The 18,669-nt window shown below is 40.4% G+C and overlaps 2 protein-coding genes across 3 annotated transcripts in view; one reads left to right on the forward strand and one right to left on the reverse strand.

The window, feature by feature from the left end:
- LOC136883377 (calcineurin subunit B type 2) overlaps positions 1–5,098 on the reverse strand; it is a 35,464-nt gene extending 30,366 nt beyond the window's left edge. Inside the window, exons 1-5 of the mRNA XM_067155650.2 lie at positions 5,014–5,098; positions 4,736–4,775; positions 4,461–4,637; positions 4,253–4,374; positions 4,032–4,154 (exon numbers count right to left, since the gene is read on the reverse strand). Of these exons, the coding sequence (XP_067011751.1) occupies positions 4,032–4,154; positions 4,253–4,374; positions 4,461–4,637; positions 4,736–4,775; positions 5,014–5,016 (465 nt within the window). The 5' untranslated portion in view covers positions 5,017–5,098. The remainder of the gene's footprint in view (positions 1–4,031; positions 4,155–4,252; positions 4,375–4,460; positions 4,638–4,735; positions 4,776–5,013) is intronic.
- Positions 5,099–5,413: 315 nt separating this feature from the next.
- The window catches only part of eEF1gamma (elongation factor 1-gamma), a 72,553-nt gene continuing 59,297 nt past the window's right edge, over positions 5,414–18,669 (forward strand). For both annotated transcript variants that reach the window (XR_010861244.1, XM_067155648.1), the window contains exons 1-4: positions 5,414–5,504; positions 5,630–5,779; positions 6,118–6,181; positions 14,242–14,384. Coding sequence is in view for 1 of the 2 variants with exons in the window: in XM_067155648.1 (XP_067011749.1) it covers positions 5,493–5,504; positions 5,630–5,779; positions 6,118–6,181; positions 14,242–14,384 (369 nt within the window). In the remaining variant the exon portion in view is untranslated. The remainder of the gene's footprint in view (positions 5,505–5,629; positions 5,780–6,117; positions 6,182–14,241; positions 14,385–18,669) is intronic.

Raw genomic sequence — 18,669 nt, forward strand, 5'->3', positions numbered from 1 at the left:
AAACCACTTAAGTGACTGAAAAGAATTAAAAAAGCAGGTGAATTTTTAAAATGGGTACCGGTATATCTACAGTGTATGTAAAAAACTTTACATATTACAGACATGGAACTTGGTACTTTGAATGTCTTTCAAAAATAAATAAACATGTCACTCATTTTTGTTTTCGGAAAATCCACATAGGTGGAGGCAGAGGAAGGGCTGATAAAGGGGTTGAATTCTTTTTATGCGGATACTGATATCTCAAAATCTGGAGATGTTACAGATGTGGAAATATGTATTTGTAATCTCCTTTAAAAACAAAGAAACTTTTTTTTTACTTGAGAGAAGACGTTCTCGTGTACAGTTCTGTGTCGCATGGTCATCTCGGCCCCACAAGGCAATACCACACACTTGGTTTACAAAGAGTTTCTGAGATAAATAAAACTCAATTTTTCAGCGAGGTTTTATACTTGAGGGATTTTCAGACAATGTCTTAGTACAGTACAAAGGAAAGATTACTGATGATGATGATGACGCTTGTTGTTGTAAGGGGCCTAACATCGAAGGTCATCGGCCCCTAATGGTACGAAATGAAAGAACAAAAATTACAAAGGCATCCACTGACCAAAATAAAAATAGTCATGAAGAATGAATGGACAGGAACCCAACAAAACACAAAACAAACAAAAACAAAAACCAGTGGATCGGATTCAATAGAGAACGAAAATAACATTATTACCGACCAAGGAACCACTTATAAAGCACAATGATGCTTGGTGTCTAAAGGGGGTGCAAAATCCACGTGTAAGGCCCCACAGAATGGTACATGTCGCGAGTAAAATAGAACCATGGTATGTGTCATGTTGGGGTATTAATCAGAAGTAGCGAAGACTCACGGTGTTCCACAAAAGATGGTACTACTCACAAGTATTGTACTTCGTACAGGTAACGCAGACCTATGGTGTTCCGCACACAATGGCGCCACTTACAGCCAACGAAAACCGATGAGTTTCCTCACCTAGGGTACTAGTCACGGGTGCCGGTCCCAAGGGCCCCGTGGTGTTCCGCACATAGTGAGTACTAATCACAGGCAACGCAGACCCACGGTGTCGCTCATATAGTGGTACAACTCACAGGCTACGCCCAGACCCGCGGTGTTGCCCACATGGGTACAACGCACGGGTACTGGAATCCACCAGGCCAGGCTTTTTACTGCAACGAATCACAAACATATTTCGTACCATGTTAGTGATACTACTCGCAAGTACATGCAACCCATGGTGTTCCCCGCATGATGGTACGAATGACGAGTAGTTTCATGGTTCTAATTCATTCATCCCTTGGTCGCCCCTTTTAGTCGCCTCGCACGACAGGCAGGGGATACCGTGGGTGTATTATTCGTCAGCCTCCCCCACCCACAGGGGGTGTGTGTTTGGTCCGCGAGAGGTATTTTATTTCCCTCAAGTCCGCCGGCAAGCCGGTTAGGACCCCCCTATCCGCCACCTGGGACGCGCCACGTGGGAGTATCACCTCTCCCCCTGCTACGCCTGCGTAGCAGGTTCGTGGGGAAAGATTACTTTTATCAAATTACGAAATCCATGTGAGAAGCCGCGGGTAACTGCTAGTGTGTACATAAAGTTTACTGCAGATCGTACAGCACACAAAATGTCTTTCCAATCACCCTCAACTGCAGGCTTGAATACCAACCAAATACGACTTAAGTTTAGGATCTGGTTCAGAAGTCTTGTATTGTACAGTTTTTAGTTCGTTTGTTCCTTTTTTTTACTTCACGATTCTTTGCCACGGATTCCTTTCTTTAGGATCTACAGTCCACATTCGTTTCCGATAACAGGATAGACGGAGAAGTCACACTGAAAACCACAGCAAATTTGATCGGTTCCACTCGACCATAATGCAACGCGCTCCGCTGACACGCAGCACATTGTACACATTGAAGCAGTCAGCCCATAAAACTACCACAGCGCTATTCTTGGCTCTCCACATATGAATGACAGAGCACTGGCCCAGACCGGCCCGTGCGATGACGTCACGGGCTTCTTATGTTCGAGCCTTTCAAAGCCCATTGCAGCCTACTGCCGAAGCAGCTCATGAGCTGGGCCTCTCTGCAGGACTCTGCCGTGAAACCCTAACCGCACGGCCAACTCGCCCGGTCAATGCACTCCTTTAGAATCCAAGTACGTGTAATTACTGTTGACTTCGGTTTCTGTATTTAGCCCACCGGAACTTATTCATATACTTACCACTGCATACCTTGCTAGAATGTATATGCTTTATAATTATGTTTTACTGCATCAAAAAAACCTCTGTAGAAATGAAAAAATGAACGCCCTAGTCACTTGTTGACACATATTTACAGAATGGAGAAGGGCCGTGATTGGCTATTTGCATACTCTGCAAAACAACATTCAGCTCCGAGAACCTGTAGACCTACGACACGCTGCTCGCCACATAATGCGGGGACAACGCTCTCGAGATCTCTCGAAATTTCTCACAAGAAACAGGGAATGCGCTAGTCTTGAGAAATCTTCAGACCATGTATCGGACTGCCCATCACTAATTCAGACCTCCTTTGCTTGGTCACAGTCCAATGGTTTTGTCACCAGCTGGAGGATCTAACCAATCCAAAACAAACACTTAGTGACCCGAATTATAAATTAATTCAGCCTTTAGTCAATGTGCAGCATAGAATGCGCTGCTATCACCCTACAGAACGCTAGAGATTTAAAAGCCCCTTTGCAGCCCTGACCTGGGGACTTATGCTCCCAGATCCGCTTTGCTTGGTCACAGTCCTACAGCTTTGTCACTAGCCAGATTGATAAATTAATTCAGTTACAGGATGATCTTAGATCCTAAGTAAACAGTGTGGCAGCATTGTTGACCACCCAACAACGTACTCTACGAGAAGTAAACAAACGACAGACATTCTGCGCCTAGCTGAATGTAGTGAGTATTGGGTGGCATGCAGTCAGCCATTAATTAATGTAGCAAGTGCCATTCTCCACTGCTCAAGCATGCACTAGCATTTCCATTGATAGATGGAATCTCATATGAAGTCATTCCCAGTAATCACGACAAATACATTAGGTTATCAACTTGCACACAGTAAGAACAGAAATGCAACCTGTAAAGAAAACAACGTACCATTATGTGCCCTATCTTTGCATATCCAGGCCAATCTGTCATGAGAACGGTGACCGCTTTGGGACCACACTCCCTTCAAGAGGCTCTTTCCTATTGCCACAGCACATACTGCCCACATGGGCAAGAAAAAGTAATTTACCTTTGGCCCTAACCTGGAGGGACTTAGCTTTGTGCACCACGCAACCACGTCTGCGAGAAATTCAGCACAAATCACAACAAAGAATTCCCTGGTCTATCTACTCTATAGAGCCAGAGGTTCACGACTATAGAGTTGCCGAGCACCCCCTTAAGTCTAACCTATTACCACCTGCTCCCATTTAGCAGGACTTTTATTTTCAAGTAGACTAGTTTAGTATGACACATATACTTTGGGACAAAACATGATGACCTCGCCTCACAACACTACTCTGCAGCGGCAGCCTGGTGTCTAATAGCGGCTTATACGATTTACTACATCTATAGTAGCCGGAGTTGCCAAATCGCCTACTGAATTCAACACGAAGATAGAGTAAAGACTGAAGAGAGTATGAATGAAAGTGGTTTGGCAACTTCTCCATACCAAACAAGGATCACTTAGAACTTGTTAACTCAGCAGGGTGTGACTACTGCTGGCTTCCAGCTCACTTCCAGGAACTGAGGCCGTCATGTTTTGTCCCCAAGTATACTTGTGTAAGTTGGTGGCCATGCAAAAACAGTACCCATTTTCACTTTAAGTGGAGGACAAAACAGGGATGGTAGGAGATTTTTCAAATACGACAATAACTCCTGATCCTTTCACATTCAAGCCAACCTACTGGGCCAGAATTTGATTCATCAACCAACTGCATAAAAGTACAATCTGTGAAAGTAGCAAAGCAATTCTCTTTATAAATATATACAAGTCTACTTACAGAACAGAATTCTTCAAAATTTATTTTTCCATCTTCATCTTTGTCTGCAAACAATATAGTCTTATCTACAATCTGTTGAAGTTGCGTGTCTTTCAAGTTATTCCCAACCATCATCTTCAAAACCTGAAGAAAGGATACAAATTTAGTTTTATCACACATCAATATATGCCATGAAAAGAATGTTCCTCCAATACAATAAAACAATATTTTCATATTGGTACCTGAAATAGTTCTCCATTGGAGATGTAACCATCATTATCCATATCATAGATTCTGAATGCAAACCTCAGCTTAGATTCCTTATCACCTTTAACACTAAACTGGGAGACTCCTTGAATGAATTCTGGAAGAAAAACAAGAAAATACCAAACTGAACTCCTTACCAGACAGTAAAACTGAACTATATACATTTAGGAATAACAATTCTACCTTTAAAATCGACTTCTCCGTTCCCATCGGCGTCAAATATATCAATAACACGCTGGACTAGAGGGTTTTGTTGTAATTCTGGTAATGACATAAATTCATCAATACTCAGTGATCCTGAATTATCTAGGTCAAGTTTCCTAAATCGCTTTCCCAGTCTTCGAATTTCATCTGCATCAACTGTAAAACACAAAATAACATCGTTAAAATGCAAAATAGGTCATAGGAAGGCAAGATGGTACAGAATATACTAAATTATAATGGATTTAAGTACTCACAGTTGGAGCAAAGCTCCATCGGCAGTGAACTTTCATTACCCTGAAATTAAATAACATGCAAGTACATGAAGTAAAAGGCACAAAAACATGGGAAAGAAGAAATTCTGAAAAAAGAATAACTGCTGTATTATCCAAAGTTGACTCGACAACACTATTGAGGCAAATGGATACATGGAACGACATTTATTCAAGCTCAAAAAGCAAGGGTGAGAACCAATAAAACACTTTCTTACGCACAATTTTAAACTTTACACTAATTAATGTGTATTTTACCCTACCATGGTAGCTCTAGTTCCCTTTTTAACTTATATCCTACACAGTGTCAAAATATTCGCTGGAGATTCGTATATCATCTGGTCCTTAGATTGCATTGTATTTAGATGTGCTATGCCTCAAAAATAAACCCCGGAACAAGTGCCTCTTTTATACAACCAATCTTTATATTTCGTTTAAATGATCCAATAAAGTAATGGAGCTCTCTCCTACTGTTTTAAAATATGAATAATTAGGGACAATATTATTTGAAAAACATTTCAAATGTTGTAATAAGAATGAATCTCATATCCGTATAAATCTATAGCATATACAGTCATTGATAAGGTCTGGGTCGAAAATACGCCTGAACGCATGCGCCCTGTGCTGGATTGAACGTTTGATTTCTCCGCATGGACAATAGATCGCAGGAGCACACCCTTCTTGGCGTCCATTTTCTCTTTAAACAGGCAGCTGTCAACTTCCTCTTCCGCAGTCCACGACAATGGCGTCAGGGGTGAGAATTTATTAATTCTTGGTTATTGAGTTTTATAGAGAGCATCATGTATTGAGATTTGATACCGATATGCTAGGATGGTCTAGAAGTTGTGGTGAATTATATTTATATATTTATTTTTCTAGACTCTTTACACCTACCCTGAGAATTTTCGGGCTTACAAGGTCCTGATAGCAGCCCAGTATGCTGGCAGCAATGTGAAAATCGCTCCGGGATTCGTTTTCGGAGAAACTAATAAGACTGAAACTTTTCTAAAGAAGTTCCCTTTGGGCAAGGTATTGTATTTTTCTATCCTATATTTCGTGCATTTCGATTTTTTTTTCCCATGTCGCCTGTTCAGAAAGCATGGCCACGCCGGATGAATTTGAATACGTGTTGACGGTTGTTCTTCCACTGAAGTTTTGTAATCTGTCAATACAGTTAATTGCTTGCAGTATTTTCAATCTTAGGTTGGTACTAATTTTATTAGTTTGAATTAAGTGATGAATTTGACGACGGTCTTCCGAAATGTATCTGAGGATATAATCGTCTTCTGAATTACCAATTGCCTATTAACATATTCGTCGTTTATTCTCGCCCAAAATACCTATTTTGAGTTTTATTCTTATTCTAGGTTCCTGCATTTGAAACTGGAGACGGCCATTACTTGACTGAAAGCAACGCTATTGCATATTATGGTGAGTTAATTTTTTTTTTTTTTCCTGAACTCTCACTTCACAGATGCTATATATCCCTACATAGATTTTCAAATCTTGGGTTATTTCATAATTGTGAGCCTCCGCTCGACGAATGGGAGGATTATCATTAATTTCTCTTGCTTCGAGTTGGGACGAGCTCAGTTGCTGCTGTAGAAACCCTCTTTTACAAGTTGTACTTCGAAAACTACATGTTAATGAATGAAATAATTATTGCACTTATGGCCAAGTGATGATTAAAATAGTCATATTTCAGTGTAAAACTGGGTCAGTGATCATGAACACTGCTTACATATCAGTGCATGGTAATGTTTACGCAATTGTAGACAATTTATACAGATACCATGGTTGATGAAACAGCGTTGTTTTGCACAATTTGTGATTATAGTTCTATTTAAACAACTTGCGTGCCCTGACAGTTCGCAGGGTGGCGCTTCCGCAAGCGGGCATTGGTAATCATTAGTAAAGTAAAGGGTGCCGCTTCCGTACCCGGTGTGCAGACTTAGGGATGATAAAAATCATATAAGAATGAAGTGCAACTATACCTTAAGTAGCAGAAAGGAGAGATCCATCCTTCATGCTTGCTAGAAACCCACCATCCCGCCCCAAAAAGTATTCTTACTTATATAGAAGAATTAAAACCGAGACTGTGTAAATGAGATGATAGCGACCATGTGCTGTGTTCCTATTGGCCGGCTAATATTCGCGAAGAGTTCCTATTCGCCGGACAAGCTTTCTAATGTCTCCGACAGAGCTCGCATCGTGTGCAAGTACAGGGCTGCCATATTCGCTAAAAGTAAGAGAACCATGAATTTTAACTCGCTGTAACCTATCTTTGCAAATCCAGGCCAAGCTCTGTCATGAGAACAGCGGGGGCCACACTCCCTTCGAGAGGCTCTTAACTATGGCCGCGGCGCATACTGCCCGCACAGCAAGAAAAAAATGTAATTTAGCAGCTCTAACCTATCTTTGCAAATCCAGGCCAAGCTCTGGTCTTATCACTAAGAATGCGTAAGTTGGCAAGCCTCCCGAGTGTTACGTGACGTCGCCCGTGTCACGCCATGTTGGATGTCTAACCTCACTTTTGCACACCGCGTACGGAAGCTTTACCAAGTAAAGACTGAAAAGGAACGTTTTACAATACCTGGAGTACCAGAGAGGAGGGATCCTTCATCTACGATTGCTATAATCCCACCATCCCGCCCCAAAAGACATTCTTTCTTATATAGGAAAATTGAAAGAAAGACAACATGAAAGAAGAAATTGCCACCATTATCTTTACTCCCATTGGCCAGCTCCGATCAGCTGTGAAGAAGTCTATGTAACTTTTTTCCCGCTAGAGTTCGCTTGTGCGCCACACCAACCCGCGCAAAATAAAAACACTCGCTCGTCAAGGAAAAAATGTAATTTAGTAGCTGTAACCTATCTTTGTAAATCCAGGCCAAGCTCTGTCATGAGAACAGTGGCCCCGTTCGGGGCTCTTCACTATCGCCGCGGCGCATACTGCCCGCATGGCAAGAAAAAAGTTAATTTAGTGGTTGTAACATACCATCACATTTTCTCAACAGTTGGTGACAGCATCACCCGCCGCGAAGCCTCCGTGTGTACAGCGAGCGGAGTGCGAGGCACGCCATGCCCGGCCCGCTTGCGGAAGTTTTACCGTTCGCAGCATGGTAGTTCCAGTTGTCAGTTACTACGGCAACCAGTACACGCTTTCTGTTTAAGCCAATCCCAGGTATGGTAAACGACCACCACATGACGGGTTATCAACACCAGGGAAAACTGCCCTAAGGTTCGGATTTCAGTGAGAAGAGACCCCATGACATGATTGCAAAATTAAGCCATGTAAAACGACAAGTTGGATGGACTTTTGCCGATCACAACTCTCATCTTAAATTGCGCCGATACCTACGACAAGGTCAGACTGATTTCACTTTTTTTTTAATGTAAAGAAAAGCATGCTCTTAGATACTGTTCCCATCCTCACCTGAATTTGAACCCGAAATGTTGAGCAGGCCATTCATTGTTGAGGTCAACGGACATTTCTATGATATAAGGACCGTCCGGAGATCGAGGGGAAGGCAAACGAGTATGTCTTACGATATTTGAGCCAAATTAATTACTGTTGAGGCACCTTGGAATAATATGAACGTTATTTAATATGCTAATGCTCTCGTGATTCCTGTACAGGGCCTAGCGCAGAGCGAGAGGGTTTGATTGTGATGGTAGTAACATCAGCTGAACTAGCGCTGTTAATGGAGCGGAGGTTCTGGCTGCTTTCATTCAGTGCCTCCGGAGAACTTCAGATTGAATTACAAGCGCGTAGTTTAAACTTGGTACAGGAGAAATGAACAAGCATTTTTGCAGGACTTTATAACGCGTCGCTATTATTGCGCGAAACTACGCTCCTCGTTTAACTTTTTAAAAATGCCATTTGTTCGGGGCGTCAATCTATGAAGATTTTTTGCCTCTACTAGCAACATGTGAGGAACCTGCGTGTATTATGTAAATGGCGGATGTGAGGAAAGGAATGTTATGGACGACACAAACACCCAGTCCCCAGACCAGGGATACTGCTTTAAAAAACCCTGACCCGGCCGGGAATTGACTTTGGGCCACCGGGTGATGGGCGGACGCGTTGCCACCTACACTGCTGGGCCAGAGCATACGATTCATTTGTGCCACGTTTTACAGCGCAGCTCTTACAGACTCGAATTTCTCTGTCAGCTTGTAAATAGTACTTTTTCGCTCTCCCACTTATGTTCAAATTTTTACATTCTTCATTCAATATTTTAGTCAGTCCTTGTGCATTTGTGAGTCCAGTTGGACATGTGCGTATGTTAGTGATGCAGTGCGTGTGAGGATTACCCTTACAAACAGCTGGCACCATGCATTTTGTGTTGTAAACATTGGAATATGCCCTGGAGCATTGACAGACTTTGTCACTTGTCGAGTCGAACAGCTGCGTTCTACCTTCACATTGATTCGTATTGAACAGTATTAGAGCGATTGTCATTCAATTGTTGTTTAAAACATGGTCTCGAATTCTGTTGTGGTAGTCTTCACTTCTACAGGGTCTTTTTTTTAGCTTGCTCCGCAGCATCACTCAGAGAGATATATATTTCTTGGCAAATAAGTCGCCCGGTTATCGCCTTCCGTGCGTGTTCCCCTGACACACGGAGCAAGCCATAAAAAAGACCCTGTACTATCAGACACATTGGTATTGCTCATTAAATAGGCCTACTATGAATTTGATTTCTGTTCCACTCCAAAATTATGAATCTTCTTGTAACTACCAACAAGTATCAATCGAGCAGCGTCGATTCAGAAAGCGCCACTTCGGCCAAGGTTAAGTGACTGTCTAAAGGTCTGTTTCGAACACAGTGTTATGGCTGGTCTCCACTGATTAACATTTTAAAACAGCATGTTAAATGTTAACTGGTGACACCATCAACATGTTAACTGTTAAATGTTAATTACTGTTTCATTTAACATTGTGTCCACACTTCTAAACAAGTTAAGCTTGACTTCACCAGGCTGGGTGGCTCAGGCGGTTGAGGCGCTGATCTTCTGACCCCAACTTGGCAGGTTCGATCTTGGCTCAGTCCGATGGTATTTGAAGGTACTCAAATACGCCTAGTGTCGGTGGGTTTACGGACAGGTTAAAGAACTCCTAAGGGACAAAATTCTGGCACCTCTGTCTCCTAAAAACTATAAAAGTAACTTAGTGGGACATAAAGCAAATAACATTATAAAACTTGACTTCCTTTGTTTATACAGTATACAGGTAGTTCATCATATCAGTTTGTGGTAATGAATTCAGGTGGTGTCTTGTTTTTTCAAACAAAGACAATACTCTGATGAAGGGGATTTGACCTTTGTTATTGACACTGTTGCTTCGTACAAGTTCTTGAACGAAGGAAACGAGCATGGGTACGACAATATCACAATAAAAGGCACAATGTGGATGACGTTCTAAATGAACTAAAAGTAGAAGACAGATTTGGATTTTAAAACTTTCTGAAAATGCCTGAGCATGATTTTAATGTAGTTCTCAAACTACTTCCTTACATTCAATGATGGTCATCACTATTTCTTGTATTGAATAGGTGGATCCCCATACCTAACAATTTTGCATGTAAATCTCAATTCAATACAAAACCTAAATGAAATTTTTGACACTAGAAAACTACTTCCTATCATAAGAAAGGAGGAGACACAGTTACGAGCAGCTAGTCCACCTCATCTGCGTCTTGGGATAGCTCTGTGTTTCCGCAGAATATAAACTTCGTCCACTCCTGTCCCTGACTGCAGACTTTTCTGAACTTTTGCAATTCTCGACTACTGGGAGCGGAGGGAGGCTAGTTTTTTCAGTGCACTCGCGGGAGCAATTATAATTTCTAGTTCCTGGAAACTGTCGGCTTTCCTCGCTTTTATATCTCTATTCCTTCGATGGGACATCCCACAAAGAAGGCCTTCCTATTATATCATTAAGGCAATGATATAATTATCTATAATTGCTCCTGCGAGTGCTAAGAAAAAGACTAGCCTCAACTTTACATGACATTTCAACTCTGCAGTAAGCTGAACGAACCAAGTGTATAAAACAACGGAGTAATTATCTTTTTAAAAGGATTTTTATACTAAAGTGCTGTATCATATACCATATTTTAATATTCATCTATGCAGGTGTTACAGTGTTTTAAAATTGTTTTAAAGTAGTTTTTGTTTGCCTGATTTGACTCGGTGGCTGGTGGCACGAGTTAAGTGCGGTAACTAGTACCTCATGTGAAGACTTGATCACTTCACATTAATAAATGTCTTTGTATTGAATAGGAGGACCCCTAATAATTTCAATTATTGTAATCGCACTTCAGTACGGTTCATGAAATTTCTAAATATCAATGCAGTGGAATAGACGAAAAGAATTAGTAGATGCCATGCATTTCAGTAAGGCTGCCTGGGATTCTTTGGAGCAAAACACAATTTGGAACTGCTTCAATGCAGCTGGTTTTTGTTGTGTTCGCACTGATGTCATGCTTGATTTTTCTGAATGAAGAATGGTGCCGAATAACAGGAGGGGTCTCTTTCAAAACATACGTAAATGTTAATGACTGTGTTAGTGTGTGAAACGATGACAATGGACAAAATACTTTAATAGTAGATGGGAAAAGCATCATTGCAAGGATGAAAGGGGCGCCAGTTCCAACGGTATCAAAAGTGATGGAGACAGTGGACATAGTGAAGCGATACGTGTGTAGTTTCGAAGTTGATGACAAAGTAATGATTTTAATAAACAGGATGGACAGTACAATTGTAACATTAAAACGAGGAAAGCAATCAACCATACCGCCACACCTGTAGATATTCATAAATGCAGCAAACTTTCCTGTTATTCATTTTTATTCTGTCGTGGAACTTGACACTATCCTGGCACTTGATAGCATACCTAACCTAAATAATGCAGTCTCTCTCATTTCATTTACAGCTGTTTAGGTCAATCTCGATGTGATAAATGCAGAGAGCAAGCCTGAAATATGCTTAAAAATAAGGGTCTGGCTTTCAACGCCGCAGTTAACCTTGAATCTCCGTTCACAATGCAAACATAACGTAAAATTAAAATTAATGTTAACTTAGAAGTTAGCGGCCTTCTTATCTAATGGAACCATTCACAATGCGCCGACGTAAACTTAACTGCGAGTCCGTAAAATTAAGGGATTGCAAACTCCAAGCTCTTGCGGTTAATTTTACGTTAACTTTAAGAACCAGCCAATCAGAGCAGAGGTAAACATTGTGTGTTATGCACGATATGACTTCTTTCATTACAAGATATTAGAATCATTCCGTATTGACGGTTTTCACTTTACAATGGCGAAAAATGAAAGTATCCTCCTATTCAATACATCATATATTCCGTCATTAGACGGAGTAAACAAGTTCAGACATGTTTCGGCTCGTTTGAGCCATCTTCAGTGAAAAAATTAGGGGGGTTGGAATAATTTACATAATATGAGTTGCAAAAATGCTAAAAAACATAATGAAAGCGCAAATGAAAAAACAAACAAAAGAGGGCCTAGACGGAAACAAAATAGCACAAATATACAATATTTACATCAATTTGCAGAGCAAAAAATATAACTTATTGCAACAAAATTCAGTGAAACAGGAGTTCTTAGGTTAACGCAGTTTTTTAGTATCGATTATCAATTATTATTTCAAATTAACTCCTGTTACGTTCCTTCATTGTAAATACCACAAATTTTACGGTAATGTTACGTCAAGTTTACGGTTACGTTTGCATTGTGAATGGGGCCTAAGAATGCTTCCAGCTACTACGTATTACATTCGGAAGTACAACTCGTAACATACGCTGCTTATCAGCTGGTGATCTGGCACGCTTTCTATAGCACGGCATTATTCGGAAGGGCGGGCTTCTGCTACGATACACCAACTGGGAATTTCAGAGACCATCTGCAGAAACTGTTTGGCAATAGATTCTCACTGTTTGGAATCTATAGTGGGGAACAAAACTAATTTTAGAAGTTTCAAAAAGACTGATCTCGAATGCTCGCTTGCAGTGCATGGCTGATTAGATTGCATGGAAGATGTCGTCACTTGGATTGGCGACATGCTGGTGACAGGGAAGTCGGCGGCATGAAACTACTATAATTCAAATGAAAGCAGTGATCCAGTTTACTGTCTTGTAGGCGTACTGCTCAGCTGACACACAAATGACTGGCCATGGTACCAATATTGCATAATATAATTCGATACCCATATCCCTTTTCTCTACGGGGTAGAGTATGAAGAGACGAATCTTCGTAGCAAGTTATGACCGTATGCCCTTCCTGGCGTCAACCTTATCAGAAGAATTAATGAGGAAGTGAATGACGAGATATGAATAACTAAAAGGTACTACATTTACATTATATGTAGGCCTAAAAGTAGTGTTCACCATTTGTCTTTTTACATTTAGAAACTGCCTTGCAACGAAAATAGCCAAAATACATTCATAGGTTTGTTAAAGAATAGTGTAGAATGTTTACATGTTCAATTCCCCCCACCTACATTTTTTGCCTGTAAAAGCGTTTAATTGCGAATAAATACGGTGCTTAAATTTTTTTACACGCTTGGCTTCCGTATTGTATCTCACCCCTGCATGTACAGTGCTGTACAGTTCATCATGGCAGGTGGCAATATCTGAACTACAATGTTTCATCATGTTGGCAGGTTTAAAAAAAAATTGTGACAGTGCCAGCTGGATTACTCAAACAAGTAGATGGGATATAATTCATGTACTTTGTCTCTTAATATATGCTCTGGCATTGTACCAGCCAAAATTCCTTTGTGAGCATCCAGTATTTTGAGATTAAAAATTATTTTTAAATACATCAATAAGTTAATTTGAATGGGTAACTCTCAGGTAATCAGTTTTTTCAGGATTATATTACAGAACTTACAGGAAAGATTTGTCTTGCAGTTTACATGATGAATAATACTTGTAATTTCTGACACCTCTTCTGAAAATTTCTTGAATGATACAAGTATAACCTGATAATCTGCTGGACGACTTAGAATTCTTAGAAATAGCAACTTTTAGTGGTTGGTGGACCTTTGATATTTGCTAGTGAATGTTTTTATCCCCCTACAAGCAAGTTGCGTTGTGCTCGACTGAGCCTTAATTTATTTATTGATTTGTCCTTAGTGTTTGACTTAGAACTAACATTGTACTTACCCTTAAATCTGTACTTTCTTTACCATGTTCTGTACCTTGTAAACTTTACAATCCATAATGGTGGGTATATTTTGGGAGGTATGACTTTTCAGTAGTTACAGTGGCTTTGTCCCTTGGTGAATAATTGCAAGTTGAAATCTTAATTTCTAATTTAAAAGTTTTATGTATCAAGTTATTGGCTTCACATATAGTATAATGTGTACTTCTCAAGTGTAATTGTTATATAAATTGGTCTGTCTTGGAAGTCAGTACTGTCAATGCAACCTCTTTTCTACTCTGCTTTATTGTATTTCATCCTTTTGTACAGTGGCCAACAACCAGCTCCGAGGCCAGTCAGATGTAGAGAAAGCTCAAATCCTCCAGTGGCTTGGTTTTGCTGATGGGGAAATCCTCCCAGCGTCATGTGCGTGGGTGTTCCCATGCATTGGTATCATGCAGTACAACAAGCAGGTACATATCTAGGTCCTACTGTTCTTAATTTCAAGTACAAAGTGAACTGACTGATGTGTTATATCACTTCATGCAGCTTTAAGTGATGAAAAGTATATTGAATTTTCTGACACCTCTTCTGAAAATTCATTGATCGATTTAAGTACTGCCTGATAAAGCTGCTGAACTGTAAGGGTGTGATTTTGTATGAATCTAGTAATTTGCATATATTGGCAATTTGAGACTGATGCACCTAATCATACCTGCCAACTTTCCCGATTTAGGCGAGAGACTCACGATTTTCGACAGTTTTTCCCGCCTCCCGATTATTGTATTATTTCTCCCGATTTTAGCTTAGTTTTTTGTGAACTTCAAACATTTGTTTTGAAATTCGGTCATTTCAGCATTGTACGCCAGTGGCTGAATGTCCTTAGCTCATTGGCCGCTTTCAAATGAAATATCGACGTATATTATGAGAAATGCGCGCGAATGTGCGATGTATATTGAAACCTGTATATCGCGATGCGTATCTAGATTGTAAATCTCTCGTTCTCGCGTGCTATGTTCGTGTTCATCCACATCAGTCTGGTCGATTCTAGAGACTAGTCACTAGATTTGGGGTTTATTTCAATAATATAGTGACAGAATTTCAAAGATAGTGACTAGTGACTTTTCTAGAGATTCATTTAGAGACAATTCTAGCAAATTTTAATTTATTACTTGATAAAAATAACATTGCACTTCGCATAATTGCACGGGCACATGATGCAATATATTACTCTATGCATTTGCTAAATAGTGGCATTTAATGCATGACTAATTCACACCTATGGAGCGTGAGTTCATACTATTTTCAGAAGGCTTATCAGAGACCGATCATCTCGCTAACATACGGTACTTCCTGTGAGGTAATAGAGATGTGTAATTTTTAGCCTTGCAGCCTCTTATAGCAACAGTCAGGTTTTGAGACAATAACTGTTATTATATATACCATAGTACTCCTGTATTGCGCAAGACATGTAGAATAAGCAGGTTTGACCATTTGTATCTCCTAATTTTCATATCAAAATCTCCTGATTTTTGGTTTTGTAAAGTTGGCAGGTATGACCTAATGCTCATACATCTAAAATGGTAGGTAGCTTTTTAGAGTGCTGGATCCTTTTGATGGAAGAGATTGGAATTGTGTATGATGGTTATCTCTGATCCTGGCAGTCTTCAGTTGCACATGGTGGGAAAAGTCAACTAATCTTGATAATTGGATTAATGAAGATGCTTTTCATGCTTACTGTACAGTAAATCAGGGCTTGAAATTTAAATTCAGAAAACACTATTTAAGGTTGTCACAGTTTGTTCCTCATTAATATAACAGAAGTTATAAACATTTTATTCCCTCTTACGTTTTTAAGTTTTGGAAAAATATTTAAATTGCTAGTTCTATTATATAACCACTCAATGGCCTAATCAGCCTGTTGACTTGTTAACAGATGTCTTTGAAGTCTTCACATTTTCTTTTCATAGAACTCAAAGGTGAAAATACTGCAACACGTTACAGGCCTATTTACACTCTCTTTGTTTCGAAGATGAGATAGGAAATGTGCCAGCTGCCAAAGCCTGTCGCACTCCAGGGACAATGGTAAATGACTGATAGATGATATGAAATGTTAATGGAGTGTTGCTGGAATGACATACACTGTGTGATCAAAAATATCCGGACACCCCCAAAAACGTATGTTTTTCATCTTAGGTGCATTGTGCTGCCACCTACTGCCAGGTACTCCATATCAGCTTCCTCAGTAGTCATTAGACATTGTGAGAGCAGAATGGGGCACTCCGTGGGACTCACGGACTTCGAACGTGGTCAGGTGATTGGGTGTCACTTGTGTCAGAAGTCTACGCAAGTTTTCACACTCCTGAACACCCCTAGGTCCACTGTTTCTGATGTGATAGTGAAGTGGAAACGTGAAGGGATACGTACAGCACGAAAGTGTACAGGTCAACCTCGTCTGTTGACTGACAGACTGCAGACAGTTGAAGAGGGTTGTAAAGTGTAATAGACAGGCACTATCCAGACCATCACACAGGAATTCCAAACTGTATCAGGATCCACTCCAAGTACTATGACAGTTCGGCAGGAGGTGAGAAAACTTGGATTTCATGGTCTAGCGGCTGCCCATAAGCTACACCTCGCAGGTCAATGCCAAACGACACCTCGCTTGTTGTAGGGAGCGTAAACCTTCAGCAATTGAACAGTGGAAAAACGTGTGGAGTGACGAATCACAGTACAGTTAGAAATAGAAATTAGAAATGAAGATTATAGATTACGAATCACAGTACACAATGTGGCGATCTGATGGCAGGGTGTGGGTATGGTGAGCGTCCTCTGCCAGCGTATGTAGTGCCAACAGTGAAATTCAGAGGCGGTGGTGTTATGGTGTGGTCGTGCTTTTCATGGAGGGGGCTTGCACCCCTTGTTTTGCGTGGGACTATCACAGCACAGGCCCACACTGATGTTTTAAGCACCTTCTTACTTCCCACTGTTGAAGATCACTTCGGGGATGGCGATTGCATTTTTCAACATGATCGAGCACCTGTTCATATTGCACGGCTTGTGGCGGAGTGGTTACATGACAATAACATCCGTCATGGACTGGCCTACAGAGTCCCGACCTGAATCCCATGGAACACCTTTGGGATGTTTTGGAACGCCGACTTCGTGCCAGGCCTCAACCGACCAACATAGCTACCTCTCCTCAGTTCAGCGCTCCGTGGAGAATGGGCTGCCATTCCCCAAGCAACCTTCGAGCCCCTGATTGAAAGTATGCCTGTGAGAGTGGAAGCTATCATCAAGGCTAAGGTTAGGCTAACACCATATTGAATTCCAGAATTATCAATGGAGGGCATCACAAACTTGTACGTCATGTTCAGCCAGGTGTCCGGTTACTGTTGATCAGTGTATCAAGGGTTATGAACTTCATGTTGTTGGTCTGTATTGAACTGAGATAACATACAAATTATAAACAGAGAGAGTTCCACCTATTCAATGTTGTATTTACAATGTTATTTACATTACATGGGACTAGTTTCAACCCTACTTAGGGTCATCAGGCATATTAAATATACACAATATTTGGTGAAATCCCAAGACATGTTTCTAAGCAGTAAGAATCTTATGAATATATAATTTACAATAGGAAGTGTGGTTGAATTAGGCAAGGTGCTATGGCGTTCAAAATGTTGCAAATGAAAGTGAAATACGTGTGACATGGGTGAGCAATAAATAATAAAAGTACACTAAATCTGCGGAATTGCAAAATTCAACGGTTTCAGCAATCATTTTATAGAAAGGATAATCAGTAAACACAAACATCGCCCTAAGACTACCCTCATAAAAAAAAAACTAAATCTCTAACATTTTCCACCTTCACGTTCAACAATGATATTTACAAGTTAACCAATATCTTGAAGAAACAAGGTGTTAAAATAGCTTCCAAAACCAATAATAACATGAACATTTTACACAATACTTCACATATCTACAAGACCAGCAGTTTTTTAAATCAGGAGTTTATAGGATCAAATGCAATATCTGTGACAAATCCTACATTGGGCAGGCCGAAAGAAGCTTCAATATAAGATACCATGAGCACACTAACGTAATAAAATACAATAAGTTTTCAGCTATCGGCCAACACATGCAAGATTTTAACCATAATTTTACCAATATCGAAAGAGACATGGACATTCTTGAATTAGCAAATAAGGGTCCTTTACTCAATATACTGGAAAATTACTACATACACCTAGACCAATATTTTCGTGCCGGTTACAATCTTAGTGAAATCGAAACCCAACATCATTTTCGATTTATTTATCACTTTTCTCAGAAACAAGAATTCAGCCAACCAGAATCCAATCCTAAGTTTAATTAAAGGTACTCTTCCGAAACAATTACCCTTTCTCCCACACCCTTCAGCTCCGTCTTAAATTCTCCCCTTTCCAACCCACATGCACCTGCCTTCCTCCCCTCCCATATTTCTCCTTCCGTCATCAGTCGCACACTATCAGGTAAGCTGCGCGCACCGCAGAGCTAGGTGAGTGTTCCACTATGAAGTGAGGGTTCCACCAATTATCACCATGCACAGTCTACTTTCTTCTCAAGAAGAATTCAAAAACATTTCAGTCTGCACAATTCCAACAGTCAACCATGCAGCCCTATCAACATAGCTTGGTTACTTAATACACCATGTACCAAATTCTCTGCTTAAGCTGATACAGTGTATAGTCAACTCTTCTCAGATTCTTTTAT

The sequence above is a fragment of the Anabrus simplex genome, chromosome 11 (genome assembly GCF_040414725.1).
Source record: "Anabrus simplex isolate iqAnaSimp1 chromosome 11, ASM4041472v1, whole genome shotgun sequence".
Lineage (NCBI taxonomy): Eukaryota > Metazoa > Arthropoda > Insecta > Orthoptera > Tettigoniidae > Anabrus > Anabrus simplex.